Source organism: Epinephelus lanceolatus, chromosome 21, assembly GCF_041903045.1.
Source record: "Epinephelus lanceolatus isolate andai-2023 chromosome 21, ASM4190304v1, whole genome shotgun sequence".
Lineage (NCBI taxonomy): Eukaryota > Metazoa > Chordata > Actinopteri > Perciformes > Serranidae > Epinephelus > Epinephelus lanceolatus.
Window position 1 is genome coordinate 25,091,183 of NC_135754.1, and position 11,778 is coordinate 25,102,960.

Genomic DNA, 11,778 nt, shown 5'->3' on the forward strand with positions numbered 1-11,778 from the left:
GTTTAATTCAGCGGGTCAATTTGTTTGGGAGAGGAAGAGACCACTGCAGATAATTCAGCTCCAGGTAAAAACCTCCCGAATGTCTGGATCTGAAGTTATCATAGAAAAAGGTGAGCAGGTGCTGGGCTAGCGGCCTGTCTGCAACATGCAAAACTGCATCGGAAAAACACTGATTTGTAACATGAATTGCTTTACTCAGTGTATTCACCACTTTAAATAACTGGGTTCATTTGTTTTTGTGAGCGAGGGACTTCTGCTGAGAATTCGGCTCATGGTAAAAAACTTCCTGAGCGTCTGGATCAGAAATAAAGTGAGCACATATGTAGTTTTCAGAGACAACTCAGGAGCATGGGCTAATGGCCTGTCTGTGATGTGCCAAACAGGGTAGCAAAAACACCTGTTTATAACATTAAACTGCTTTAATCAGTGTTTTTACCAGTTTTAATCACCTGGTCTGTTTGTTTTGGAGAAGACGAGACCTCTGTGGATAATTCGGCAACAATGAACACTGAAGAAAATCTGGAAGAATTTCAGCTGGTTAAAATCTACAGTCACCACCACTAGATGCCACTAAATCCCCCAAAATCTCACACACTGTTCCTTTAATGACCGAATGACATTTTTCTCTATAATGGAACGATTAATAACACAGGCTGGCCTGTAAGGGATAGTAAAAGTAAATTTATACACTTTAAAATAATTCATAGATATTACTGGACTCCAGCCAGATTTAAAAAGCTTGGTCTGATTGAATTGACTGAAGCGATGAGTGCTGGAAATGTAAAGGTTCTTAGGGTACTTTTCTACACCTCATGTGGGACTGTCCCCTGGTTTCCCCATTTTGGACCCGAGTGGTTGGGGTAATCGAAGTGTGGCTGGAACAGCCCTTGTCAAATACGGCATGTTTTTGCCTTCCTGGAGACAAATTTGTTCTACCAGCGGTGGCGCGTGGATTTTGTACCTGCAGACTACCATGTGAATGTTTTGTATATTTATGTTGCAGGATATTTTTGACAAATTTGAAAAATAAAAAAAATGTAATGACAAAAAACATAATGGAACACTTAGAGAATACACATATGCCTGTTGTCGAGAAATGAAAGTAGGCTTGTACACTATCTCTCTGTGAAATGTGGTGAAGCAGAAATATAAAGCAGCATTAATGGAGGTATTAAAGTAAAGTACAAATGCCTTAAAGTTGTACTTAAGTAGGCTACAGCACTTGAGTAAATGTACTTAGTTATTTTTCATTTATGGTACTGACTGACACTTGACCTCCTATTAAGAAGCAGCTGCTGGTGTGCACTTCCTGTTCAGCAAAAAGTCTCATGAGGGCGCTAATGCACCACATTGAACACCAGCTGCGGAATTCTAACGCACGAAGAAGAAAAAGCGGAACTCTGATTGACTGTTTCCAAGGAGACCATTGATACTATTGAGTGCTGGACTGCTGGTCAGTAGCGAGAGGTAAGTCAGCTAACGTTAAAGTTAGCGCACAGTTTCTATGTTAAGACACAATAGAACATATTGTGCCGTTACCTCAGCCCATAGTGGGTTAGAGCGGAGTCGGTAGTCCGTTAAACGCTGCCCTGATGTACGAGACCAGACTCTAGAATGTACCAGAGGTTTAACGTTAAGCTAACATGCTAATGCTAACTAGCAAAAAAAAAACGTCATCTAACGTTACCGTTATGTCGGCTTGCTAGCACGCTGAAACAAGCCAAATACAACAGACACGACTACAACTTATTGTTGTGATAGTTTGAACATTACACTATAGGCGAATGTAATTGTCATGTAACAATACAGCAGAAATGAGCGCTGTTAGATAAGAATGTAACATTAGCTAAGTTAGCCGCCGATAACGGTGATCATGAACACAGGTGTGTGGAGGCGCTAGCTAAGTTCGAGCTACAGGATCTGTCAAGTTCAGTGAAAATAACATTTTACTTACAGGTTACCAGCCATTTGTTTGAGCTGTGTGTACAGCTGTAGTGTCATGTCACATCTATGTAGAGCAGGATGTGATAAACACCTGTGTGATGTGATGTAATGTAGCAACAGACCTTTATCACGGCAGACATCTTGACCTGTCATAGTAGAAGAAACACAGGTGAAATAGATTTAGGATCAGCTACATGAATTAGAATAGAATAGGAGTCCTTTATTGTCATTTTTTAAATTTTATTTTTGTTTCATCAACATAACAGCTGTAATATCCAGAAGTTGTCTATAGCCAATCTACATTGTAATTTGCTCTGAGTAAGAATCAACTATGAAACATCACACAGTTTTAGAGTTTCCATATATGTCAGAAATGATTGCCATGTCCTGTTAAATGTATCCGCAGAGCCACCCAGCATGCACCTTTTTTTCTCCAAGTGTAGAAAACTCATTGGACATGTATGGGAGACGCCTCCTGCTTCCACTTCATAAGGCATCTAGCAGTTAAGGAACCAAAGGCAAGAGCATTCAAATAGTGTCTAGGAAGAGGTATGTTCTCGGGAACTACTCCGAAAAAGCTGAGTCCAAAAACCACCAATTATCCAATTACAATGGCATTTTTAAAAGCTACAGCTGTACGCAGTGCAAGTTAAAAGGTACAAACAAGTGACAACCCAGGTAAAAACCTTCATCACATCACCAATAAATACAAATAAAATAAATTATAATCAATAGTAAGAGGCAGATGTTGTCACTTAATGTATGTAATGTCACCAAGACTAGGATTAAAGATTAGGACCGTTTATGAGGTATGGGAGTTTAGAGTTCTGATGGCCCAAGGAAAGAAACTGTTTTTAAGTGTACCGGTACCGCCTGTTGGATGGCAGTAAGGCGAACAGTGAGTAGCCAGGATGGGAGGGGTCCTGTATGATGTTCCTGGCAATGTAGAGGCACTGGGAGCAGGAGGTGTCCTCCAGGGAGGGCAGAGAGCAGCTGATTTTCTCTGCCATGTTTGTTGTTGTTTTAAATGTTATATCTGTGCTTTTCCTGCTTTGACAGGTTATCCCAGAAGAAATTTTTGCTGCTCACTTTAGTCTTCTTTTACTCTCCCCAGAAATAAAATAGCTTCTTATTTGGAGTTTATCAAATTCTGATCAGTTTCTCCTAACCCCCTGAGGAGAAATAAGGAGCAAAAGCATGAATCAGCAGGAGTTCTTTTGCTGCGCTCAGAGGTTGCTCAACAGTGAAAACTGATAAAATACACAGACTTGACACTTAATTTTGGTCATTGAGACAAATTTCTGAAATTGTGCATGCTAATATGTAAGCTAATCAAGTTGTCTTTTGGATTTTAGCATTATCTCAAGCTGATTATCTCAGACAAATAAAGATTACTGCAGCGACAGAGGAAAAAGAGCATTTTAATATCTTAAATTAGGATCTGGCTGAGGCGAGAGGAAGGCTATTCCTCAGGAGCTGAATTTAAGAAGTATGAGAAAATGGTCAACATCATACATGGTGTCATACAGAGCTCAGTTATGTCTAGGAGAAATAAACAAGACAAAAAAAGAGATTGTGAATTTTCCTTTCCTCTGGGATGAGGTCTGATTTTATTAAACGCACTACTTGATGTATGTCCATCCAATTCTATGGCACAATTTTCTGCTTTAATTATGATGGATGTTTTTAATATTCTGTACACCTTACTTACACATAAGTAGGAGCAAAAATATGCAGTGTCAAAGAAAGCATTTCTATTTTTCTGGCCACTTAGTGCAGTTTTATGTAACAGGAATCTGACTTCTTTCTTGTTTCAGTCAAAAGCCATCAAGATGTCATTTTTATTCGACTGGATCTACAGGGGGTTTAGTAGTGTTTTGCAGTTCTTAGGTAAGTACTGTGTGCAGTTTTGCAACATTTTGAAAGGTAACAGGGAAAGTATTTCACTTTGAGGAAAGGTACTTTTCATTGGTTAGGGTTGGTAGTATTGATATGTAAGTGGTCCAGGTTGGGCTTCATCAAAATAACCTTAAGTCATAAACTAATGCATAGTTTGGTGTATGAAACAGACCACAAAGTCATCTGTAACCACAGAGTATTCTTTCTGAAATGTAGTCACTGCAGTAAAAGTGTTAAGTACGCAGGTTTTTCCAGCTCAGGCATTAAGTAGGACTTGGATTATACTCTTGAACGTTGTGTCTCATTTCTGATACACTTGTGTAATGTATCTCCCAGGTCTGTACAAAAAGTCTGGGAAGCTGGTTTTCCTGGGTCTGGACAACGCTGGTAAAACAACGCTCCTACACATGTTGAAAGATGACCGACTTGGCCAACACGTGCCGACCCTGCATCCAAGTAAGGAGAGATTCAGATAGTAGTGTGACATCCTGGGTTGACATGTGGTTGGTGTACAGAAAGTACAGCGTATTGCCAACTTTAAAGCTGAAAATTTCCAAGACATGTTTGGCTTTGTATAGATGTGACTTTATACTTTTTGGGCAGATAGTCATCTGCGATATATGATGATATTCTGGCATCAGTGTGGTAATGATCTCCAATGAAGCTGTGTTTTTTATGGTGGTTTGAAAGTTATATAATGGCTGGTGTTTGTGATTTTGTGAGTAGTAGAGTATTAAAGTTGTGTTTTAATGTGAGTTTATTGTTCAGAATATAAATACAGCATGAATGATTTCTTCTTTTATAATAATATTCCATCTGTTTGGGTATATTAAGGCATATTCTCCTCCTCAGTTACATAGACATAGTTATTTGATGACTTATGTAGATGACTGTTTCACTGTTTCTCTGTGCGGGTGAAAAATCACTTGTGAAAAATGAATGTTGTCATCTTTTTCCTCAAAGCATCTGAGGAGCTGTCAATTGGTGGGATGACATTTACTACATTTGATCTGGGAGGACACGTACAAGGTGAGATCTTTTGCCATTTTTGTCAATATTAACACACTATAGGAGGTTATTACTGCTTTACTGCTTTTTTTGCTGTCTCAGATTTTGGTGAAATATCACATCATTAGGCAGGATGTGCACTTCTCAGCCCAGTGTTCTGAAAGTAATTTAAAATTCAGCGTATTAGCTTGTAGATTTTTGTATTGTCACCTCACATCTGCATGGATGTGGTGTACATTATCAGGCTGTCTCATTCATCGCTCTTCATAAATTTTGTGATGAAACAAAAAAATAGCTGGGATGAGAGAGCTGGCGCTGGGATAAATGGACGTATTTATTGTTGAGTTTGCGTTTTGTTCTGTCTTTGTTGTTGAGTTCTACGTATTTTAAAGGCCCATCCAGGGACAGGCAAATTAGCCTAGACTATAAAAGGGGCTTTCACACCTGCCCTGTTTGGTTCAGCTCAATCATACTCAAGTTCATTTGCACCCTAAGTACAGTTCGTTTCAGCAGGTGTGAACACAGCAATCACACTCAGGTGCGCATCAAAACAACAGGACCGAGACCTTCTTGTAGAGGTGGTCTCAGTCCAGTTACAAATGAACTCTGGTGCAGTTCGTTTGTGGTGAGAACATGTTCCGACCTGGATCTGAACCAACTGCAGTCACATGACACACTGTTTGGGTTAAACATGAGCATGTTACAGTCCTGGAGGATTATTAATGTGCACCTCCTCCTGTACTGCCTTAATATGCACATTCAGCACATCCAATGCATCAAAACATTGTTTTCTAGTTGGAGCCGCGCCTCATTTTCAAACTGTATGGTTTGACTAAAATGAACAAGGACAGCAATATAGTCCACGATGAGCAGTGCTAAAATCAACCTGCGTAGTTGTCCCTCCATTGTGACATTAGAAAGTGTCACATTTTTTTTTTAATTTTTTTTTTTTATATACTTTATTAATCCCCGAGGGGAAATTCAATTTTTCACTCTGTTGTCAATTACACACAGGTCCGAACACACACATGCACAAACTGGACCTATACATGCACTAAGTGGAGAGATGTCAGAGTGGGCTGCCCATGACAGGCACTCCGAGCGGTTGGGGGGTTCGGTGCCTTGCTCAGTGCCCAGGAGGTGAACTGGTACCTCTCCAGCCACCAGTCCACGCTCCATATTTTGGTCCAGACAGGGACTTGAACAGGCGACCCTCCGGTTCCCAACCCAAGTCCCTATGGACTGAGCTACTGCCGCCCCACAATTTATCTTGCAAGTAGGGATGGGCAGCACAAGCAAAAACACTATTCGAAAATCGTGGCAACTATTCGACAATTTTTCGAATAATCACCCCCACCCCCACCCCCTGCTCCCGGAGCCACGCACACAGAGATCCATTCATCATTAAATGCCCGAACATACTCGGAACGTATGCGGAACGGACTCCACGGAGGTCTGCGCGGACTCAAAGCGGACGTCCGCGAGCCCTGTGCACGCAAACCTCTGCACACCAGTGACTGCTCGGCATATATTTTTCACATTGCGGGGATTTTTCACGGACATTTTTACAGGAAACTACAACACGGAAGTGCGCTCGACTATGAAAGCCCGAATGACTGCGGACATTCCTCGCGGAGTAGTAGTCTCTGCATGTTTCTCCTGTTTGTAGAAGAGCATCAAACTAGCTGGTAGCCCATCTCCCACCGCTGTAGCAATCCTGTACTGCCCTCGTGCAGTTAGGAGCTGAATTGCATGTCAAATAAAGGGGGGGAAATAAGATGGCGAATAGTAATAGTCGCATTAAAAAATAGATTTTTCAAAAATAAAACAACTATTCAAAATTCGAAAATCGTGACTCATCCCTACTTGCAAGTGTACTCTTCTTCAACGTTTGGTTTACTTCCTGGATTTTTCCCACATGGAAATTCTGACCAATCAAGAGCGGCTTTCTCGCACAAGGCACTTGATCTGCCATCACCATCAGTTATCTGTGGCTGCCACATGGTGTCTCTCTGCTCCTGCAGCTCCAAAGCATAATTATATTTTTAGAGATTTCAAATCAGCTCTGATGGAGCTAATAAACCTAAAATATTGAACACATTTGAATGGAAATTTAAAGGCAGGAAGTTGTATCAGTGCTGCTGGGAATTATTTTGAAGAAAGAAGGCACTGCCCCAATAGATCATGAGATGGATGTAGAGGTTAATTTTACAATAATTAACACAGTATTTAATGTGATGGTAAAATGGTGAAGTCATATTGACCTTGTAGAGTCAAATCAAGTATCCTGTAGCTGAGCAGAGCATTCACAATTGCATTAAATAAATTAGGACAGTTAATTAACAAAGTGTTTCCTCTTTGTCAATAGCTCGAAGAGTGTGGAAGAACTACCTCCCGGCTGTGAATGGAGTCGTCTTTCTCGTCGACTGCGCAGATCACGACAGACTCATTGAATCCAAGACTGAACTCGATGTGAGATTAAACATCACCGTCACAAGCTGTTTCCATGGCTCAGCACTGACTGCCTGTTAATGGTGGATTGATGATGATTGTGTCGCTCTCCTATTTCTAGGCTCTCCTGGGAGACGAGACCATAGTCAATGTTCCAGTGTTGGTGTTGGGTAATAAAATTGACCGCCCTGAGGCCATCAGTGAAGGAGGACTGAGAGGAGCTTTTGCTCTTGATGGTCAAGTTACCGGAAAGGTAGGCGTGTCATGGATCCTGTCTTTGAATTCACAGAAACAATATGATATCTCTGTCTGCTTGCTGACCATCCTCCTCATAAATCCGTCTTTGCTATCGACAGGGAAATGTCTCTCTGAAGGAGCTGAACGCCCGGCCGCTGGAGATTTTCATGTGCAGCGTGTTGAAAAAACAAGGCTATGGGGAAGGTTTCAGATGGTTATCACAGTACATGGACTGACACTGAAGCTTAACCAGAGGGGATTTTCTTGACATATTTTCCACAAAGCATGACAAAGACTTTGTCTCCTTGCCAGTGTCAACCAGCCCAAATTTTAAACCACAGTATTCAGAGCATATTAAGATCATATTCTTTTTAACACTGAAAGCATTTATTCAGGATTTAAAGGTTTCTATGCAAACTTTTAAAAGTGGTTCATGGTGAACTGTCCTACCTGTGTTATTAATGTGAGAATTAACTGAGTTGTCTAACTCCATGGCATGTTAATTAGGTTACATCCAAAGGTTACATCATACCTGATTATAGCATATGAGCAGACATACATTATGCAAGAGCGTAGGTACATACATATCAGTGTTGCATTATTTAGTATGGATAAAACCAGCTGCTCTAGTTGGAATTTATTAGGAAGCAAGTGATGTAAGTTAAGGACTCGATGGTGAATGTGTAGGGTAGTTTAACGCTTGTCTGACATCTGATTAAAATGGTCGAGTTTAGATTTTAAAATATATAACTAAATACAGGAGATCAATTTCAGTTCATTTAATCTAATGATACGCAGCCACTGCCTTCAAAGCATACAGCCAAAGATGTATGCTAATGACTTTGGGATTAGCAGGGGGAGAGATTGGACTTCAACAAAAGATATCTTCCTTCCATGCTGAGCGCTGAGCCAAAATAACAGAACAAAACATCAGATCCCCTTAGAAACCAAAAAAGAGGAGAGACGGCATGTCCCATAAATGAAGGCGCTGAGTAAACTGAGTCAAACTGTCAGTGTCTCGATGGAACTGGCTCGTTTATTTTTGCATCTTTTCCTATATGCGTTGACCCAAAGTGATGCTACTGTACATGCTGCGTTGAAGGCAGCTAAATGGAAGTGGTAGAAATAAGTCTATAACATCTTTGATTCTGGGGTGTCATCTTCAGTGTCTTGGGTACAGGACTCAAAGATAAAATGTTCATACTGAACATAATATGATGTTCAGTGGCTGCTCTTGCTTGATTATACAGGGTTCCCACGGTCATGAAATTCCTAGAAAAGTTTTGAAATTAGAAAAACTGTTTTCCAGGCCTGGAAATGGTTTACAATTAACATAATGTTTTAGAAGAGTTTTGAATTTACATTGATTTGGCCTTTGTTTAAGATATGTTCATAAAAATCCCAAAACATGTCGTTAAGCAAAACACGTTCCTGGTATTACCAATTTAAAATCTCGGGACTGTTGAAATGTCACTAGTATAATGTGATATACATAGACCAGGCATCGTGTCATCGTCAAGGCCAAGAAATGCAATGTCGCATCAGAAAAGAAACAGAAAAATGCTGAAAAGCTGTTTTCAACATGTCCTTTACTAACTTTTGCGGTGTTTGGTCTTGCAGGGATGTAGCCATTTTTCTGCCATGGTTCGCGTCCTGTAGGTGATATTTTTGTGGGCGTGTTACACCAAAACCTGTTTCCCCCTGGCAATATTTTTGCAAGCGCACCGTTGCTGGCACCGCCAAGAACGATTGTGATTGGTTGAAAGAAATAAGCTCAAGCTGGCTGATGGTGTCACCTGCAACTCAGCTGGTCAAATCAACAGTGGCTGGTTTTAGGACATAAAGCATGTCACCTGTTTCTACAGCCAATCAGATTGTAGTGATCCAACTGGATGGGGGAAGCCTGAAGGGGCATGATGGCAATCGGCTTTAATTTATCAAGGCAGCACGAACACTCAGGTTCAGGCAAGGTCACAAAATAGTTATTAGACATGTCTATGATACTAACCATTACTAAGAAATAAATGCAGTCAATGCACAAATGCATCCAAACATGTCAAATTCAAAATGAAGCTTTTGATTTCCTGGTCCAACTGCGTCTCAACCCTCACCTTTGGTCATGAGTTCTGGGTAATGACCGAAAGAAGGAGGTCGCGTATACTAGCAGCTGAAATGAGTGTCCTCTGTGGGTCAGCCTGGGCTCATCCTTAGAGATAGGGTAAGGAGTTCAGAGTAGAGCCACTGCTTCTTCGCTGCGAAAGGGGTCAGTTGAGGTGGACATCTATAGGATCTTCAGTTCTCTGTCCCCCACAAAGAGGCACCGCTTTGATGTTTTGCAAAGTACCCATATGGTCTGGTTTACTGGCATGTCTGGCTGGCAAAATATTACAGAAAAGTTGTGAAAATTAATCAGTAAAAAGTGGGAACCCTGATTATATCATGAAGGCTGTGATAATGTATTGCACTTAAAAGTGTCGGGAAGCAATGAAGTAGGATGATCAGCTGTACTGTAGCAGAGACAATCTCTGTATGTAAGAGTAGGAAAGAATATATGTAGTTCTGAGCCTGTTAGTTTAAATCGTTAAATTAAATTTTTATTATTTTTTCCTTTAACTTAGAGCCTGAGCAATATTTCGGCATGTACTCATCATGTAGGCTGTGTAACAGGACTGCAGGTGATTTACTTTTTGACTATCTGAGGAGATATGAGAGTGCACTTGCAAACATGCTAACGAAGAATATTTGAGTCCCTACCTGCATACATTTTTACAATGTCCCGTGTGAATTTGTATCCTCGTTATGAGAAGCTGGAAATGGGCGATGGGGAGCAGAAACATTTGATCATCGCACCCCATTTACCGTTTCCTGCGTCCCTCGTTTACAGGGTGACATTTTGAATATTCTGTTAATTAATATATGCAGGGGTGTTTGTGACTGAGATAAAAATATACATAGGAAAGAGATTTTTTTTTTTTACAGGGAATCTTGAGTGTTTACTGAGATGCATGTAAACAAACTGCTTTTCCTTTGAACAGTGTTATGAACCAGTCGCTGAACCCCTGTAAATTATGTATAATACAGATGTAAATGTTTGTACAGTAACTGCCGACTAGCTGACACTAATAAAGCACTGGAGTTATTTATAGCTGAATACTTGAAATATTTGCAGCAATTATCTGTGGTAATAGTTTTAACTTGAAAGATGCACACATAAAGATCTATGTATGTGGTGAGTGGTTCACGTGTAATAAAACCAACTTTGTTTTTGCACTAGATGTGTCATTTTTATGTGTAACTCCAATTAAAACCTCCTTCACACACTTGTATTCCTCATTAAGACATTTTTTTATCTGCGTATTAGTGTTCGAGAGGCATTTTTACTCTTAAGGAGTTTAAAGAAATTGTTGAAGTGGGACCAGTTTGTTATTCAAGGCTTGTCACTTCTGGTTATTTGCTCAGCATCTGCTACACACTTTAAGCCTGTCAGAAAAATAAATCAAGTGTAAATGATGCCAGACACATATCTCAAGATAACCCTGTTGAAAAAGATTCAGATATCAGAGGTGGAAAGTGACCAATACTTTAGATTGTCTCTGCTGTTATCCAGTAGTGCCCCACCCTGTTGTGGTGTTCCCCCAGGGCTCTATCATGGGTCCCCTATTAGACACTCTTCAGCAGTAACACTATACACTGAAGTTGGCTTATGTTTAATTCTTTTTAAGGAATGACAAAATGCTTTAATTAGGTTTTCCTATGAGTTATGTCATTGAGTAAATAAATCTCTCCATATGTATATATAACATATATATAACCATTAAAATGCAAAGTAATTAATATGGTTAAAACAGCAAGCCTAGGGAGTTAGCACTTTCGCAATTAATTGTTTTGTGTACTATATCATAACTTATTTTAGATCAATTTGTTTTTGAGATTTGTATTTTTTTGTCTGGGTGTTTCTCAAGGTCCAGGAAGGATCCTTAAATGGCTGAATTTCAAGGATGCTACATCATAAAATCCTGCCTAATGACTGTTTCAATGTCAAGGATCCTTCAAATTCTACCAAGGACTGAGCCCTTCATTCAGACAATTTTCAAGGATGTATGTGTGTATCCTCAGCAGGTATAAAGAACCCACAATTTTTTGCAAACTGTTTTGCTGGAAATGAAGGCGGGGTCTCTTCAATGAAACTTGCGCCAGTGGAGCTCAGCAGACTTAGATAAATATGTCACTTATTTGGAT

General features: G+C 40.1%; 1 protein-coding gene across 1 annotated transcript; it reads left to right on the forward strand.

The window, feature by feature from the left end:
* The first annotated feature begins 1,372 nt into the window (after window positions 1-1,372).
* Window positions 1,373-10,809, forward strand: sar1aa (secretion associated, Ras related GTPase 1Aa). Its single transcript, XM_033610696.2, has 7 exons — window positions 1,373-1,467; window positions 3,762-3,834; window positions 4,180-4,299; window positions 4,807-4,872; window positions 7,220-7,323; window positions 7,424-7,555; window positions 7,659-10,809. Exons 2-7 carry the CDS (start codon window positions 3,777-3,779, stop codon window positions 7,773-7,775), a joined length of 597 nt encoding a protein of 198 aa, XP_033466587.1. The 5' UTR covers window positions 1,373-1,467; window positions 3,762-3,776; the 3' UTR covers window positions 7,776-10,809.
* Window positions 10,810-11,778: the final 969 nt, after the last annotated feature.